The sequence below is a fragment of the Peromyscus californicus genome, unplaced genomic scaffold, assembly GCF_007827085.1.
Source record: "Peromyscus californicus insignis strain IS unplaced genomic scaffold, ASM782708v3 Scaffold_5__1_contigs__length_169319896, whole genome shotgun sequence".
Classification (NCBI taxonomy): domain Eukaryota; kingdom Metazoa; phylum Chordata; class Mammalia; order Rodentia; family Cricetidae; genus Peromyscus; species Peromyscus californicus.
This window is the reverse complement of record NW_026294573.1, coordinates 7,723,251-7,742,063: the sequence shown is the minus strand read 5'-3', so window position 1 is coordinate 7,742,063 and position 18,813 is coordinate 7,723,251. Positions and strand designations below refer to the sequence as shown.

The 18,813-nt window shown below is 50.7% G+C and overlaps 1 protein-coding gene across 5 annotated transcripts in view; it reads right to left on the bottom strand.

Moving 5' to 3' along the window:
- Window positions 1–5,310: 5,310 nt before the first annotated feature.
- Window positions 5,311–18,813, bottom strand: part of Dhrs3 (dehydrogenase/reductase 3) — a 36,443-nt gene continuing 22,940 nt past the window's right edge. For 3 of the 5 annotated variants that reach the window (XM_052716932.1, XM_052716933.1, XM_052716934.1), the window contains 5 exons: window positions 13,849–13,992; window positions 13,145–13,321; window positions 12,574–12,812; window positions 8,517–8,642; window positions 5,311–5,823 (listed from right to left, as the gene is read on the bottom strand). In XM_052716932.1, the coding sequence (XP_052572892.1) occupies window positions 5,739–5,823; window positions 8,517–8,642; window positions 12,574–12,812; window positions 13,145–13,321; window positions 13,849–13,992 (771 nt within the window). In that variant the 3' untranslated portion in view covers window positions 5,311–5,738. Of the gene's footprint in view, window positions 5,824–8,516; window positions 8,643–12,573; window positions 12,813–13,144; window positions 13,420–13,848; window positions 13,993–18,813 lie in introns of those variants that run through there. The other 2 variants (XM_052716935.1, XM_052716936.1) reach the window with 2 other exon arrangements.

The following is an 18,813-nucleotide window of genomic DNA, read 5'->3' as shown; positions in this document are numbered from 1 at the left end:
CCCGGGACCACAACTACCGGCTATTTGAGACCCGGCCCAGAGATCTGCCACGTGTGCTCTCCTGTTCTGTCTCCTGCCTTCCTGAGGGCCACCGGGAGTGCTCTGCTTTGCATTGCCCTGTTTATTAAATCTGGATTTATTAATTCGGTTTGATTTGGCTTATTCCATCGCCTGTGGAGAAATCCAGCAACCAAGATTCAAAATTTATCACTGACCGGACAGCCTCCTGGGTCAGGACAAGCCACCAATGTCAGTGTGATGGCTATTCTTGGTTGTCAACTTGACTCCATCTGGAATTAACTAAAACTCAAGTGGCTGAGTACACCTGTAAGGGATTTTTTCTTAATTAAATCATTTGAAGTGGAAAGACTCACTTTTAATCTGGATCTTTTGAGGAGGGAAGATCCACTTTTAATCTGTTGGCAACCTATATAAGGGACATGGAAGAAGGAAGCCCCCTCCCTTCCTCCCTCCTTCCCCTCCCCCCCTCTTTCTGCCTGCTTGCCCTCATCCTTGCTGGAAAGTCCATTCCTTGATTGGCATTAGAGCCTGCTTCTTCAGGATTCTGGTGTATACTGAAGACCAGCTGAGACATCCAGCCTCACGGACTGAACATCTACTGGAGTTTTGGATCTTCCATTGGTAGGCAGCCATTGTTGGACTAGCTGGGCCACAGACTGTAAGTCATTCTAATAAATCATATGTATATATGGGTCTTCTGAGTATCAGCTTATCACACCATAGTCAGAGTCAGCCATGCCTCAAAGGATGTCACCACCACAGGCCAGGCCAAGGCAAGTGACACCTTTCATTCTGCTGGGGACTCCATAACTGCCCTCCCATGAGGCCTCTCTTCACCCCTGTACCATTACCCATGATGGGGTCTTCTGAGTATCAGCTTATCACACCATAGTCAGAGCCAGCCATGACTTGAAGGATGTCACCACCAGAAGCCAGGCCAAGGCAGTGAGTGATCCAGGTATCCTGAGGGGCCATCAGGTCATAAATATCATGTCACCGCTTTAACTTTATTGTGCCTTCCTAAGCTCAGTCCACACTGGATAGTTACTCAGCACCAAGAGATAGAAGGAAGGACAGGAGAGATGGTATGACAGAGGAAATGGCTGAGCCCAGACTGGATCCCAAAGGTATGGATTTCTTCCTGTAATACTGAATGGTAATGCTATCAAGGAGAACCTAGAATCACCAGGGAGGAAGGCCCTTGAGCATGCCTGTGGGAAACTGTCTGATGTGGAAAGAGCCATCTTAATTGTGGGCAGGACCACCCCCTAGGCAGGAGATCCTGGCCTGTTTGAGATCGCGGGTGAGCTGAGCCCTAGCATGCTTGCATTCATGGCTCTGACTGCAGACATGACCTGACCAGCTGCTTTGTTGAGCTCTGGCTTCCTCAACCTCCCCAGCATGATGGCTGTCCCTTGAGCTGTGAACCCAAGCAAACCCTTCCTTCCATGAGTTGCTCCTGTCAGAGTATTTTATTAGAGCAACAGGACAGAGACTAAGGCAGCCTCCCCTTCCCTCAGATCCCAGGGCTTCCCACTTCCCGAAGAGCTTTCTGGATTCAGGGTTGGCCCGAGAAGGCTGGGAGAGTTGGGGTGCGCTTCTGAGCCCTGGCTCTGCTTGGAGGGGTGGGGCTGAAGGCCTCAGGGACTGAGAGAGCTGGAGAGCTGGGGCTTTGAACAGATGAGGCATAGTGGCCCTTGAGAATGTGAAGAACTAACTTAGTCCCGCTCTGTACAGCCCTCCCATGTAGGCACAGGTGGAGTCAAGTGTGTCCGTTGTAAAAATGTTTTACACTGTTCCATTTATTGTGTGTGGTGTGCACATGTGTGTGTGCATGGGGTACATGTAGAGGTCAGAGAATAATCTGAGGGAATTGGTTCTCTCCTTCTACTATATGGATCTCAGGGATCTAACTTGGGTCATCAGGCTTGTTAGTAAGTGTCCTTCTCTCTGGCCCCTAATCAATGTTTTTTATTATGTACCGTGTCCTGCCTGCATGCCTTCACACCAGAAGAGGGCACCAGATGTCATTACAGATGGTTGTGAGCCACCATGTGGTTGCTGGGAATTGAACTCAGGACCTCTGGAAGAACAGCTACTGCTCTTAACCTCTGAGCCATCTCTCCAGCCCCTAATCAATGTTTTTTGATTGTGGTTTTGATACAGGGTTTCCCGTATCCCAGGCTGACTTCAAGCTCTTTATGTAGCTGAGGATAGCCTTGAACTTTTGATTCTCTTGCTTCTATCTCTCAAGTGCTAGAAATAAAAGCATGTACCCAGCCGGGTTTTTGCGGTATTGGGGCTCAAGCCCAGGGCTAGACAAGACTCCACCAACTGAACCACACTCCAAGACCCGAGGAATGTTTGGGAACTTAGTAAGCTGTGTCTGGGAGCAGGTCCAGCCCTTCCTTCTGCGTCAGCAGATATTTGTCGCCTTTTGGCTTTGCCTGAAGCGAGGGGTGTGTGTAGAGAAGACCTCTGGGCTCTTAATTCTGTCCCAAACCCTGAGAATCAGAAAGATGCTCTTCAGGGGAGGGGTCCCACATGGGCCATGGTCTCCCCTCTCCTTTCCCAGCCACCAGCTGTTCTTTGAGGACCTCAGCTCCTGTGCCTTGTGGCCTGAGTTCTTTTTGTCTTCCATAGGATAGGAACATCTCAAAGGTGAAAGCTGCCTCTCCTGGGAAGGGGCTCTCAGGTAGGACGGGTAGGGGCCCAGTAGCGGCTCCTGGAGTCAGCTCTGGAGCTTTCTGTTTACCTGGTCCCTTTAGATATCAGCTTGTTTCTGGGAGAGTCAGTTTCTCAAGTATTCGGTCCCTGGGAACTACTGGTGCCCACAGGACTGAATTCCTGACCACTGGTCCAGCCAGCCAGCCTGCTCCCCTGGACCAGGGCCAGTCGGGGCTGAGGTCTGAGGCCTCCCTGGACTTGGCACCTACCCCCGATCTGCTTCTCTCTGGGGTTGGGGAGGAACCTTCAGCCTGGCAACTGGGTCATTTCCCAGGACCCAAGGCTTCTTTGCAAGGTTGGCACAGCCTGTTACGCCCCTCAGGGGGCTGGCGTTGTCACCCTCCTTCACTTGGACAAGCAAAGGGACAGAATTAGCTCTCCACTCTCACTCTTGAAGCTCTCCAGGCAGTCAAACCATTCCAGTGAGGGACCAGAGAGGTTTCCTGGGAATATGCCCAAGGCCTTTTCCCTGGTTCCTCTGGGAAGCAATCCAAAAAAAAAAAAAAAAAAGCGGGGTGCTGGTTGTGTGTGTTGTTGTGGGAGGACCAGGCTCTATGCTACCACCGAGAGAAACCATTTGCATTTTGTGAAACCCAGAGATCACCCTGTAATCAAGGCAGTGATCATGCTTGGTAGGTCTTGGGAAAGGTTGACTGGGCATTGCTGATCCCAGCATCCCATCATATTCCCCTGGGATCCTCACTGCATTTCTCGTTTAAAGGCCAATGGAGACCCCAATGATCAAAGCATCTTCCAAAGATCGGCCTGCAGGCGGGCCATGAGCACAGAAACACATCAGCTGCTTAGAGATGGTCTGGGAAACTGAGTCTCAGCAGGCAAGACCCCACCTTGCCCCACCCACTTCTCTCTGTTCGCCAAGATGGACCCATCCCCAGTCTCTCTCCTGGAAGAGCCAGCCACAGGCACCTGCCTGGGAGATTGTCCAGACACCACAGGGGGCTGAAGCAGGTAGTAACATCCCACACATTGGAGTCACCTGTCCTCAAGGGCCAAAAGGAAGATGATGGATGAGCCGACCTTGACTCCTTGTTGCTTGAAACTGTCTGGTGTCATGAAAAACCAGGAGTCAGAGCTGTGCTCAAATTCTGATCCAGGTCAAGCCCACATCCTGCTCTGAATGCTCTTCACATCTGTGGAACAAGCTTCCAAATGCTCCCTTTGGAAGGGTGCTTGGGAAGAGAGCCAGGCATCTGCCTCCACAGGGATTGCTCAGCACCAACATGGGCTCCTGGGCTACTACATCCTTGAGTTGGCTTCTCTCCATCCCTGGCTTCAGTTCTAACTTTTCCTCATGAGGTCTTCTTCCACGGCTTGGCAGACCATGTGCTCATTGTATTCAGCATCCCAGGATCTTTGGCAGGCATGATCACATGACCGGATCTGGCCAGTAAAATGGGAACGGAAGTGACACACACTATTTCCAGGGAGAACTCAAGAGGGCGTGATGCTGGTGGACCAACTTACATTTACTCCCTGGGACACTTCCATCTTGGGTAGTGGGTACCCAGAGGGAAGATGTTTTCATGAATAAGTTGAGGTTGCAGGGCAGACACCTTCCCTGTTGGAGGCCATGGTGATCTGGGGGTCATATCTGGCTGATACTCACCGCCAAGTGGTTAGACTGTTCAAAGTGGTCACTCTGAGCTGTGTTTTGGTTTGGTTTGGTTTTTGTCTTCAGGAGCTGCAGGGAGAGCTGGTGACTGACACAGTGCAAACACTATGTCTTAGGTCGGCAACGCCCTAAGCATACTAAGTCAGTACTCCACAAGACACCTAGGGTTTCCCTTGCGGACCAGTCTGCTTTCACTTGAGTGATTTCATTCTCCTTGTTGTGAGTGTGAGCTCAGGTCCAGCCTGAGGTGCTCAGGTCTATGTGGCCTTGGTGAGGCTTTCAAGGAGGCTCCCCACTATGTCAGAGGCCTGGGCCCTTCTCCTTCTCTCTGGGGAACCCCTGCCTGCTCCCTGCCGCTCACCTGCAAAAGCTGTACAGATGGATGCTACTCCTAGCAGGTCACATTGCTCCTTGCTCCACACTGACCAGTGTCATTGACTGAATTTTCTCAGCATGAGAGTCGCATTAGAGAACCATGGGCGCCTCTACCCTTGCCTGAAGCCACCCCAGCTCCTTCCATTCTCTGGGCTTTCCCATCCCCCACAGTTAGATGTGCTGTGGGGTCTGTAGCACCCCACAGTGCTGGCCTAAGTGACGAACGGTATGGTTTGCTGGTATCATCTTGGCTTCTTCACGTGGGGTGGACAGCAGGTACTCGGTAAAGGCTGACTTTAAGCTGGTGGCCCAGTGGGGTCAAGGAAGGACAGACAGTGTTCTAGCTGTGGTGAGTTCTTCTGTGGACTAGCTCTCAGGGATCCCACCAGGGAAGCCGTGTGTCTGGAGGGGCCTCCCCGACCCTCTCTCCTTGGGCTGGGCTGCAGTCCCTCTCCTGCTCTCTGTAGACCCTGAGATGACCCTTTTTCTCTCTTTGTGGTTGGGACAGGCTCCTTCCCAGCTGCCCCCCTCCCAAGGATGTGAACAAAGGAAGCTGCCAAAGCCACCTCTTTATTTGAGTTACTGCCGGGTAACCAGTTTGCAGGAGCTGAGGGTGAGCGGGTTTTGGAGGGGAAGGCAGAGTGTCTGGGGGCAGACTCTCCTGGAAATCCTAGGTGCACACTGCTCAGGCGGGCCAGACTGGAGAAGCAATTGAACAATAAACCCTACAGAATGAGAAATGTACAAAATTGTCAGGTGGCTGCTGAATGGCGTCTTGGCTCCCCATGGGGGTCAGAGTTAACACACATCAGTCCTGCACAAAGGTCCTGGAGTTGACCTGGGAGCCGCAGATTCTTCCCTGGGGACAGGAACAGTCCTGCTCACCCAGCAGACATGCCAATCACAGGCACATCGGTGTGTGCCCGGGTATTGTGGCTCCCCTCAGGCTCCGTGGCTCCTCAGGTGTGTCTTCCTCCTGCTTCTATGTCCTCCCCTTAAAGGTGTTCATACAGGTGTAAGTCCCTGAGAACCTGTGGATCTCCTCCAGTGCAGCCTGTGGGAGTATGCTGAGGGGGGGAAGGGCAGATGGTTAGTCAGGTGGGCAGCAGTGGTGGGGTCCGTGGGGCAATGCCAAACAGGGTAGTACACAACGGTTTTAGAAGCTCTCCTGTCTCCCCTGCAACCCATACACTGGCTTCCCTTCCAAAAACAGCACCTGAACTCCAAGAATTAGCACTTTCATTAGGTAAAGGGTCAAGCATAGGAAAACAGACGGACTGTGCTCTCAGCATTTGGTGCGCCTTCAATGTGTTCCGGCCCTTCCAAGATGCAAGCTGAAACTTGACTGTCTTTGTGGTGAGACAGAAGTGGCTGGGGCGTGAGGGAATCCACCCAGTCATGGATTAGTGGACAGTCTGAGTGACTCTACTACTAAAGCAAGCTCCCTGGGCATACTTGCTCTGTCCTGTATTGGGGGAACCTCTCCATCCTGTCATGAGGCAGCAGGAAGGCCCTTGCCAGATGCTATGCCATGCTCTCAGCCTCCAGAACCCCAAGACACATGCACTTCTGTGGGGTTTTTTTTAGTCGTTTTATTTTTAATTATGTGGATGTATGGATGCCAGTTTGTACACTTGAGTGCAGTTGCTTACTGAGACCAGAAGAAGGCATTAGATCCCCTGAAACCGGAGTTAACAGGAGGTTGTAAGCTGCCTGATGTGAGTGCTGGGAACTGAACTCTGATCTTCTGCAAGAACAGCAAGTGTTTTTTTAACTGCTGGCCATCTCTCTGGCCCTCTTTTAAAGAAATCAATCTCTTTGTCTGTCTGTCTGTCTGTCTCTGTGTGTATGCTCTCATCCTGCAGTGCACACATGAAGGTCAGACATGGTGTTGGGGATCAAATTCAGATTCTCATGCTCACATAGAAAGTACTTTTCCATCTGAGCCATTCCCCCCAGCAGGGTGCCTGTTCTTTCAGGGGATCCCTCAGGCAGTCAGAGAACATCGTGGATTGAAGGGCAGGGTATGTGAATGGGCATGTGGATTGAAGGGCAGGGTAAGCTGGGGTATGTGAATGCTCCAAATGCCCCCTCTCCTGCTCTCCACTCTCCACCCTCTGCGTGCACAGAGGTTATCAGAATGGAAGACAAAGGGCCGGTTGCCATTGTTCCCTGAGTCACACAAGGGTGTGGCTTTCCTGGGAGTCAATGTTTGATGATAACAACAGGGTGAGCCTGGAACAAGGGGCTGTACTTCATGACAAGCAGGAGCCACAGTCATGGCTACAGGGACACAGCTCTCCCTCTATGGAGAGCACACTGAGCCACATGTACTAACTAGCCCCTTCAGCATGGGACCCAGATGTAATGAGTCTAGACAGTCTTAGGTGGATTCAGTCCTGGGAAAATTCTAGAGGAGAAAATATCTCCAGAATGAAAAGCCCACCTCCCAAGGTGGTCTTTAAACCCCACCTCACTAGAGCTCTGACACTTCTCCAGACTCTGGACCTTTGCATGAAGACTCCTGTTGTCACCAGACTGAGCTACCTGGGGGCTGGGCTATGCCTGACTGTCTGCAGAGCAGTGGTTCTTAAAAATGTGGTCCAGGCACTCTTGGAGGTGCCTGAGATCTCTCTAGGATATTTATAGTAACACTGCAGTAGCTTGTTTTTCTCTTTCTTCCTTTCGGTCTTCCCTTCCTGTTTTCTTTTTTCTCCCTCTCTTTCTCGGCAGGGTCTTTAAAAAAAATATCACCCGGGCTAGCCTCAAACTGACTATGTAGCTGGGGCTAACCTCACACTTCTGATCCTCCTGCCTCTACCTCCCACATGCAGGGATTACCGGCAGGAACCACCACACCTGGTTTATGCAGCACTGAGGACCGATCCCAGGGCTTCATACATGCCAGGCAGGCTCTCTACCCACCGAGCCACATCCCAGGCCCATCATTTGTCTTTTATCCTTTATTTCTCTGTACGTGCAGTGCAGCTTCCCTGAGGTTTGTTACAGGGGACTATCCCAATTGACTGAACTAAGAAGCAGATGTAGGAATCTAGTTGTTTCAGATTAAACCAGACGATGGAGAGATTTGCAAGAACGTAAGCCAGTGCCTCCCCTAGCTACGTGTCTGTGTTGTTTTAGAAAGTAGAACTGCTTGTCACAAAAATAGATTTAGGAGTTGAGGCTAGATTGGGATACCTAGTGAGAGGCTGTCTAAAAAAACTAAAAAAGGCAAGCAAACAAACAAGACAGTTATGATAATTTAATAGTTGTTATTGTTCTTTATAAGTGAGAAAACTGTAACTAGAAACTAGTGTGTAAATCTAACTTCCCCTCCCAGCTTTAATTTCTAATGAAGTAAGTAGTGACAGATAAAACTCACATGAGCAAGAGCTGTTTGGATCCCTTATAATTTTTAAACCAGGCACAGTAGTGCATGCTTATAATACCAATACTAGAGAGACAGGAGAATTACAAGTTCAAGGCCAGCTTTGGCTTCATAGTATGTTCCAGATAAGCCTGAGCTACAGTGGGCTCTGCCTCAAAAATATTAAAAAAACAAAAAACAAAAAACAAACTTTAGACCAACAAGTCTGCATTACCGGTCAGTACAGTCAACCTCCTGCCCTCAGCAGACATGACTACTTGATTTCACATTCACTTTCTCCTGCCTGTTGCCTTTTCCCCACTAGGGCCCACTGGAGTAAAGGAAAAAGTTGGACCTGAACCTGGTGAAGAACTCTCTTTCCCCATCCCATACCTTTTCAAGATAATGAGGATGTTCATGGTCCACGGGAGCAAGAGAAGGGCCTGGTTTTGTTGAACGGCTTCCACCGTCCTCCGGGCTACTGTCTCTGGCTTCAACGGCGGGAAGAGGTTGGGAAACCTGAAGGCAGGAAAATACTGGTTTCTCAAGGAGAAATTGGCCTTTCTGCCAGGCACCTTGGTGAGTGACTAATGTTTCTGAGGGCATCACTTTGGCTCTTCTGTGTGAGGGACTCGAGGCTGTGGGATTCTCTCCTAGTCCATGCCTGTTAGCGTCCCTCCATCCTGCCCCACCATGTGAGTGGAGTCTGCCCACTAGCAGGGGTATCTCTGACAGAATCAAGGAATTAGGAGTCCACCCTGCCAGGCTCATTCTCCAAAATCTGCCAGGGCTCCTGGCACTCACACTGGACTTCCTCCACACTCTACAGCATGGGCCAGCCCTCAGTCTTTCTTACTGTACCATCTTTCCTCATCAGCCATTCCCACAGCCTGCTCACTCCTCCTAGGTCCTCCCCTGAGAGATTGTCCAGCCTCCCACAGTGCAGGGTGGCCTCCGATCTTACCTCCTGTCTAGCTGCCTAACCACAACCACATCTAGAATGACCTGGCCTGTCAGGTTGTTCTTTGCCAATGGCCTGTCTCCTCCATCAGGTTATGAGTTCTCTGAGGGAGGAGGCCCAATGAATCTCACTCCTTGTTGCAGCCTCAGCATTTAGTAGGACCTGGTACACAGTAGGTGCTCAATAAATACTTGTCGTTTTGCCCCACTCCTCTACTGGGCCTTTCTGCCTGGGGAGGTCCTCAGGCTGCTGGTTCACTAGCCTGTCAGTCAAACATAGAGTGGTTTTCCATGGGACTTCCAGATGAACAAGCCGTCAAATACTCACACAACAGGGGCTTCCCATGCCTATTCAGAGGCATCTGACCCCAGACCTGTGTACCCATTGTGTTCCCTAAGTATCGGGCCCATGCACAAATATTCTCTCCAATTTATGGATAAGGAAGGCGGGGGCAGACGGGTGAGCTCCTAGCACTGCTCCAATGACTCTTTCTGCCTCTTCCTGCCTCCCTCAGTCTGAAGACACAGGGCATGTGCTGCCGGCCCTCAAAGGGCTATGATTCACTGTGGTACCAGTAAGATGAAGGGTAGTGAGTCATCAGTCATCATGCCATTCCTGAGCAAGGGGCAGCCTTGGAGCTGACAGACTGCTGCACTCGCCCCCTCCCCCTCCCCCGCCCCTGTACCTCCTCAGTTATGTGACAAGCGCAGCTTTGGTTTGTCTATGCACAAGTGTCTATGTGTGTGCAGGTACATGCTATGCACATGTGTAGAGGGCAGAGGTCAACTTTCGGGATCATTCCTCAGGAGTCATCCACTTTGGTTTTTTTAAGATGGGGTCTCTCATTGGCCTGGAGCTCGACAACTTGGCTAGCCCGATGGGCCAACAAGCCCCAGGGATCTGCCTGTCTGCCTCTGCAGTGCTGGGATGATGAGTGCATGCTACCTTTGCCTGGATTTTTATAAACGTGGGTTCCAGAGACCAAACTTTGCTGACTAGGTTTTCTTCTCAGACCAAGATAGTGAACAATTCTCAGATAGTGAACCTGCGGCCTAGAAGGGCTGGCCTTGGGTTTTCAGACAGGTGCAACTCCAGTGACAGGGTGGCGTATCTATAATGTCCAGCACGTCTCTAGGGGGAGAGGAGAGAGGGCAGCAAGTCCCAGCTGTATGGGCTTTAGGGGACCCTCCCAGGTAAGACCCCTGCAGAAGGAGCCGATGGAGAGGCTTCAAACCTGTTAAGATTTCCCTCTTTCTCTCAACAGTGGGTGGGATGACAACGGAGGATGCTGGGAAGTGACCAGAGAAGCCTGCTCAGCTGGCCCAACTCCAGCTGGGTTACCTCACACAGATGACTTCTCTCTGACACTCAGTTCCTCTATCTGTGCAATGGGTTTATAGCTCATTTGCAAGGCTACTGGGAGGGCCAGATGCAACAACACTGTAGTGGAAAGGGCCGTGTCTAGTGTGACTGGAATACAGAGTAAGTCAGTACCTGAGGACAGTGGCACCCACGGACACAGCCAATCTTGCTGGATGCCCACCTGGCCTGTCCTAACTGATCATCACCCCTGGGAAACTGCTGGCATGGCTACAGGGCAAAGCCGAGGCTTTTCTCTTTTCATCTTTCTTTCAATCAACAGGAGCTGGTTAAGCAGAGGTCTTCTGGCCAAGCCTTGGCTCTCACCTGCACAGCTACAGACGGCTGGCATCCGCTTAGTGCTCACAAAGAGGCACAGCCAGTCAATTCTCACACAGGCTTTCCCCCAACGTGTGAAGCAGGAGGTGCTATCAGCAACCACTTTTAAATATATAAACAGGGAAACCGAGGCACAGAAAAGTCAAGTCACCTGATGGAGGTTACACGGAACTAGGATTTGATCCCAGGACATCGGTATAATCATGAGTACAACCCCCTTGAAATTGAAAATGTATGATAATTTGTTAGCAAGCCAGGCAGAAATATCTACTTCTTGATAAAAGTAGAGACTGTCTTCTACGAAAATTAGTAAAACTCATCTAAGACCATGTTTACTCTTGGTAAAAATAACAGCTGGGAGTAGGTTAGGATCCCAAGCACTCCAGGGACTGAGGCAAGAGATCACCATAAATTGAAGGCCATCCTGGGCTACAGATGAGACCCTGTGTCAAAAATTAAAATAACAGGGGAAGCATCTCTTTTATGAGCAACTTTTGTGTCCTAGGGTTTGTGCTGGGTATGCTACATTTTACCAGCAATCTACCAGGTAGATACCACTCCTGCCATTTTACGGATGAGCACAGCTCTGAGAGGTATAACAAATCTTCCCCTAAATTGGGTGTGTGCTGTGTAGTGATACGATGTTCCCTATCAATGAAATGTATTGCCTGTGATCACCCCATTTTAAAGAGCATTGAAGCCCGGCATCACATGGCATATCATAGCTATAGCATGATGCCCCCCCCCCCCCGCCCCAGGTCCTGACATTCAAGCATGACCACTAAGCCTGAGGTCACATTTCCCTACATAAGGTGGGTCTGCAAGAGGCTTGAGTAGTGGGGCTTCGGGGTTTCTTTACATGGGGCTATAATTTGTATTTACTAATTAAAAAATTATTGGTGTGTGTGTGTGTGTGCTGTGTGCTTGTGTGCATACTGTGTGTATGTGTGGGTGCACATGTGTCACAGAATGCATGTGGTGGTCAGAGGGCACCTTGCTGGAGTCAGTTTTCTCCTTCTACCAGTGGGTCCCAGGGATCGAACTCAGATCGTCAGGCTTGGTAGCAAGCACCTTTACCCACTGAGCCACCTCACCAGTTCTGGCACTATAAAAGGCTCGCACCTTCAGCATACAGCTCAATTAACTTTCGCTTGTTTCACCACCACCACCGAGTTTCCTCGGGCTCCCTTCCAGACTCTACTCCACTGATCCTGTCTCTAGCACCATAGTTTTGCCTGGTTCAGAATGCCATGTACATGGGACCGTGCAGAATGTGCTAGTGTGGCTTCTTTCACTTAGCGTTTTGGATATGAGCTTCGTTATGTGGGTCACATATCACTCATTTCCTGTTTTGTTGTTGGGTAGTACTCCACTGAGCACATTCAGTACTGGTGTTTTGTGTAAGCTCCTGTAAGAAGCAGCAGGATTCTAAGTGTGGGCAGCCGGTCTGGGACTGAATAAAATGGAGAGAGCGAGCTGAGCACCAGCCTTCGTGTCTCTCTTCCCCTCTCTGCTTCTGGACTGTGGATGTGATGTGACCAGCTGCCTCACGCTCCTGCCACTGCGACTTCCTACCAGGACAGGCTGTACCCTCTTATTGTGAACCCCAAAAAAGCCTCTCCTTCCTTAGAGCTGGAAGAGTAATGGATACCGGTGCAGTAGTATCCTGTTGCCTTGTGAGTGGAAAAGGGAGCTCTGAGGGCGAGGTAAGGCCACGGAATCCCGGGGCTCTTCCTGTGAAGACCGCTGGCTGGGATGGCTAGGGAGAGGTGGCTGGTCTCACCCACTGACCTGACTCGCATGCCCTGGAACATCTCGGTGCTGGTGTGAAAGGGCAGCACGGTGGTGGCGTTGACACCGGGACAGTCCAGCAGCCCCAAGGTCAGGCTCTCCATGAAGGCAAAGGCCGATGCTTTTGACGTGCAGTAGTCGATGGCGCCAGGGATGGCCGACAGCGCAAGCACGGAGTTGAGACACACGATGTGGCCGTTCTGCAGCTCCAGCATCCGTGGCAAGAAGGCCTTGGTGGTCTGAGGGTGGGTAACAGAAGTCAGTGTGAGCAGCAGAGCCTCTGCCAAGCCCAGCACCCCTGCACTGGGGAGAACAGCCCGCTCAAGATGCATAGCTACCCTAGTGACTTAGTCTTCGGTATGGAGGGGCTGAGGCCTCCCTGCTGCAGAGCACTATGCTAGCCAGTCAGCAGTTCCTGTGTTTCCCTGTCAGTCATTTCTTTTAACTAGCCACTTTGCCACTGAACATCCCGGCTAGCATAAGCCCTGGTCCCATCGGACCTCTCTTTCCCCCACCCCACCCAGGCTTCCTGTCATGCTTACGGCTGGCTCTGGACCAGGAAAGCCCTTACCCAGAATTGGCCCAGGGTGTTGACGTGCTGGGACTTGAGGAGGGCATCATCATCACTGTCCATCAAGCTCTTTCCATGGACCACAGCAGCATTGTTCACCAGGATGGTGATGTCACCCACCTGTGGGCAAGAGGGGGCTGTGGAGCCGTGAGGGCAGCCAGTCCCTGTGGGCTGTACCTGTAGGGGCACAGACCAGGCTCCGCAACCACCAGCCACATGGCCTTTCTGAGCATCAGTCTTGTTTATAAATGGCGCTGGTGCCATACCAGCTGTGTCTGAGGATTAGAAATAATTTATGGTACATACTATACCCGGAATGCAGCATATTTATAATAAATGAAGTTATGGTCACATAAAAATGGTTAATGTTACCATGAGTGGGCTATGTAATAGGGTGAATTCTTTTTCTCTCTTGGAGCTCATTGATCTACCCAGCCCAAATGTTTTGCATTAAGGAAAGGATTCTCCCAGAAGGCAATGGGACATTTGTCTTAGAGAGAAACTCATAGGGTCTAAATGTCCAAGGGACCACAGAGGTCTACTCTTTTTGTGTTATCAACTCCAGTCCCTGCCCAAGTAACTTGGACAAGCTTCGTGGAGAGTCCCCAAAGGTGCCCTGCACAGAGTCAGTCTGCCATAGCAACACTCCCTCCCAGGACGCATGAATTCGGTATGCTGGGGCCAGACATGCCCAGGTTACTCACCTTTTCTCGGACAGCTTTGGCCATTTGGTACACCTCTTCCCGGTTGCCCACATCACAGATGAAGTAGTGGCACTCTGTGCCCATCTGCCGAATCTCTTCTGTTGTCTCTTTCAGGCATTTCTCAGTCCTGCCCCAGAGAACAATCTGGAAGGGAAGAAAACCAGTATTGAACAGGTGGTTTTGAAACAAGCTTTATATAATGATTGATGCCAGAAATTCAGAACTTTTTTTTTTTTGGTTTTTTGAGACAGGGTTTCTCTGTGTAGCTTTGCGCCTTTCCTGGATCTCACTCTGTAGCCCAGGCTGGCCTTGAACTCACAGAGATGCCCCTGGCTCTGACTCCCAAGTGCTGGGGAAATTCAGGATTTTAATAGTCTTTAAAATGCTGGCTTCCTTGACTCCATCCCAAAATGAAGTACCCAAAGCAAATTAACTGAGTTTTAAATAAAAATATTAATTAATTTTTTTTTTTTTTGTGTGTGTGTGTGTGTGTGTGTGTGTGTGTGTGTGTGTGTGTACCACAGGGCACGCCTGTGCATGGGTGGAGGTTAGAGGACAACTTTTAAGAGTTGATTGCTCTTTCTGCTGTGGATAGGGATCAAACTTAGGTTGTTAGGACTGTATTTACCTGCTGAGCCATCTCGCTAGCTGTCTTAGTTAGGGTTCCTATTGCTGTAATGAAACACTGTGACCAAAAGCAATTTAAAGGGTTTATTCAGCTTACAGTTTCAGGTAACTAACAGTCCATCACTGAGGGAAGTCAGGATGGGAACTTACTCAGGGCTGGAACCTGGAGGCAGGAGCTGATGCAGAGGCCGTGGAGGGGTGCTGCTTACTGGTTTGCTCTCAAGCTTGTTTGTCCTGCTTTCTTATAGAACTCAGAACCACCAGCAAAGGGGTGGCATAACCCACGATGGGTTGGGCCCTCTCCTAGCAATCACTAATTAAGGAAGTGTCCTACAGGTTTGCCTACAGACTAATCTTATGAAGACATTTTCTCAATTGGGGTTCCTGCCTCTCTGATGACTCTAAACTGTGTCAAGCTGACATAAAATTATCCAGCACAGTGACTAACAATGAGGGTTTTTTTAATTTAATTTTTACTTTTAGTCTGTGTGTGTGTGTGTGTGTGTGTGTGTGCGCGTGCGAGCACATTCATGGGTACAGGATCCAGCAGAAGCCAGAAGAGGGCATCAGATCCCCTGGAGCTAAAGTTACAGACTGCCCAATACGAGTGCTGGGAACAGAACTCAGGTCCTCTGGAAGATCAGTAAGTGCTCTTAGCCACTGAGCCGTCTCTGGGCCCCAACAAGATTTTAAAAGGGACATCATCTACTCTTAAGCGAGGCAGCTGTTTCTGAGCACATTTATGACCAGTCAGCTGGTATGTTAAGTTCAAGTCTTTCTGATATATTCTTCCCAGCAGGACACTTCCTGCCAGCCCAGTTCTAGCCTTTTCCTTGATTCTTAGAAGCAATAGAAAAGCTTTCTGTTCTGTACACTATTCTAGAATGTTTTCTGTTAGGAACCAGCTGGCCTTCTCACCAATTATGTTTAGAGCTGGGATTATTCCCACCAGCCACTAGGAAGGATGGGATCACATTCTCCCTCTACAAGGCCTTGGAGGGTTTCCAGCTTACGGTGGTCACACTGGGAAGGAAGGATGCAGGAGGGACAGGCTAGAGACAGTAAGAGCCCTGCTGAGAAGCAAGGGCTTCCTTACCCAGCAGGTAATGAGTGTAGGAGTGACCCAGTGACCTTGACAGGACCTGTAAGTGGGTGCTTAGAGGGGTTTGGCAGATGTATGACTGGACCACAGGATGCTGGGAATTGAAGCCTGGCCAGTCCTTAGCCTTAACCTGAAGGAGGACAATACATCTCCCCACCCAAAAGAGCCCCAGTTTGGGTGCTTGGAGAGCTAGCTGTCCTGAGGTGCAGCTTTATGGTACAGAGGTAGAATCACGGCATTCAGGTAATTCAGCACAAGAGAGGCGAGGCTCCAGCAAGGGTCTGGGGTTCTTTCCTTTTTAAAGATTTTCTTTTCTTTTCTTTTTTTAAATCTTGTGTATGTGTGTGTGCCTGATGTAGGTATGTGCACCCCATGTAAGCCAATGCCTATGAAGGCCAGACGAACATGTGATCCCCTGGAACTGGTTACAGGTGATTGTGAGGCTCCATGTAGGTGCTAGGAACTGAACCCGGGTCCTCTGCAAGAGCAGCAAATGCTCTTAACCCCTGAGCCATCTCTCTAGCCACAGATCTATGCTTCTCTTCTCTTTAAAATCATCAACGAGGGGCTTGATGTCACTCTGAACCCCTGTGGTTTTCTTAGCATATATAGGTGTGCACAGGGGTGCATCAAAAGGGGCCTGGGTGCTCCATGCTCTTGCTGGTTCTTGGATGTCTAGAGACAGTCAGGGTCTAAAGCTTGCTTGCCATGGTCTGCTCAGAATATTTGCAATCAAGAACTAGGGAGATCCGCCCTGTCAACTGGGCTGGAAGATGGCCCTGGAGACAGGGATAGCTGTGGTCAGGAAGGTGGGATGAAGGCTCATGTGCACTGTCTCCTGTGAGTAGGCAAAGACCACAATCAGAACCCTGGTCCTCTTGAGGTCACCCCTTGTGGACTGGTAGAGTGGCTCTACTTCTCTCCCTGGTACCATGGCCAAGTGTTTCTATAAACCTGGAGTCCCCAGAACCCAATTCTGTTCTATTTATTTTAATATCTCAGTGCCTACCAAAGCACATGTTGTCTGTTGGATGAATGAATACATTAAGGGCCACAATTGGGACAGCGTGGGTATTAAACTACCTCTCAAGATTGAAAGACTGATTACCCATCCTCTGCGGCTGAGCTAATTGCAGCCCCAGAACCTTTCATATGAGTCTCTGTGGACTAGGAGTCAGCGGGACCTGGGGTTTCCTAGAGTACTCAACCCAGGAAGGCCGAGCTGAGGGGAGGCCTGGAGCGTGCAGACAAGGAGCTAGCCATGGTTCTGGGCAAAGGTGCGCTGCAGGGGTAGGCGCATCTCTCTGGGCAGATCTCTGTGTGTGCTGTTTGTGTGTCTGTGTCCGTCAGTGCTAGTACCTCCAAGCCCGTCTGAGAGTGTCCCTGTGTGTCTGTGAGTATAAGTTTGCATCTGTGTGTCTTGAATGCATGTGTATCTATGAGTTCACATCTGTGGATGTCTGTGTGCCTGTGAGGATGCTCTGTGTGTATGTATCTGTGAACATGTGTCTATGAGCCAGCATCTGTGAATAGGCTCCACGAGTCTTGCATCTGAACATAGGTGTGCTTCCGTGAATGTGTGCAATCCTACGCGCTTGTGTCCCCAGATCCTCTGGTGGATGGATGCACACAGGTCTTTGGATAGGACACTCTATGTCCATCTGTCCTTATGAGTCAGCCTGCATCTCTGTGGTGATGGTGGCTCCAGTGTGGTATGGGAGAGGGCTTGAAGGCACAGGGTGAAGCTGCTCTAGTGAGAGGCTCCTTCTGGAGTCCTGCCTGGCTCTCGGGGAGTGTCCCTGAAGGGTGCGATACATGCAGAAAAGTTGCCCAAATGGCTCTGCCACAGTCCCCCGAGTAACCACAAGTGTTGAGGGGTCCTGCCCAGGACCAGGTGGAGATGAAGGTGGCAGGGAGAGGCGAGGTTTGAGGGAGAGCAGATAGGACCCCAGGGAAGGAACAGCCCTGGAAACTGGTTCAGCCTCCTCTTAATTCCCTGGTTGGCCAGCTGGCACAGTCAGGCTAACCTAAGCTCATGAAGCCAGGATTGGTGTCTCCACACCTCTTGGCTTCCAATCTTCTGTGAGGTGAGACAGTGGGCTTCTGTCCCCTGCCCCTCTCAGGTGAGCAGGAGGAGGAGGGAGAGGGCCTTGGCCCCGGGTATGAACTGTCAAGCCAGGCCTGCCCCGGATATGAACTGTCAAGCCAGGCCTGCCCCGGATATGAACTGTCAGCCAGGCCTGCCCTGGGTATGAACTGTCTGTCAGCCAGGCCTGCCCCAATTTGCCTTACTGGCATCTACGGGTCTCAGCAGCTGAAGCCCTCCTCATCCTCTGCTTTCGAGACTTACATCCCCCACTTTCTGTACTTGGGAACTGAGGCTCAGTTAATTAAGTCAGATGTCCAGTGTCGCACCTGGTGGGAGATGGAGGTGGGATCTGAACCCAGGGTCTACTATCTGCAGGTGCAGCCCTGAGGCATGGCAGCATAGGTTAAGCTTTGAAGACCCAACTCCAAATCCATCCAGTGCCGGTGTCCATTCCTGCCCCAAAGCTCTCCTTGGGTCTCATCTAGCTTGGTGTCTCTACCAGAACCTCATCCACCTACCTGCCAGGGCTAGAGAACCTGCTATGGGAAGAGGCTATGGGCTGAGCCCAGTGCTGGGACCTAAGAGAACAAAAGAGACACAGTTCCCACCTCAGGAGCCCATCCCAGGAAGGAAGGTTGAGGGCTTGAGGAAGCATCAGTCTCAACCAAGGGGAAGAGGACAAGGAAGAAACCTGGTACCTGGGGGAATGTAGGAGCTAGCCATACTGTGACTATGCACAGAGAAGCAAACTGGCTCAGAGAGGCTAAGCACCTTGTCCGAGGCCACACACACTGAGCGACAGAGCTGGGGTTTGAACATCGGTATTGTCTGGCTCCAAGCACAGGCAGCCAGTGACAGCTGCTGCCCTCTCTCCTCAGTTCAATCCCCAGCACTACTGAAAACAAGAAAAAACTGTGTCTGTCCCCTTCCAAGGTCCTGAGGGGACTCAGCCCGGAGCTGGTGCCCACTGAGTGTCCTGCGGGCTCGCTCTGCTGGGATTTCCCTGGGAAGGAAGGGCAGACAAATCACACATCACCCTCGACATACGACAGTCACTCAAAGAACTGGTGTGTTATGGCCAGGAAAGAAGTTCAGGATTCAGGGTGCAAACAATAGAGAGGCAGCAGCAATGGATAACCCAGAAAAA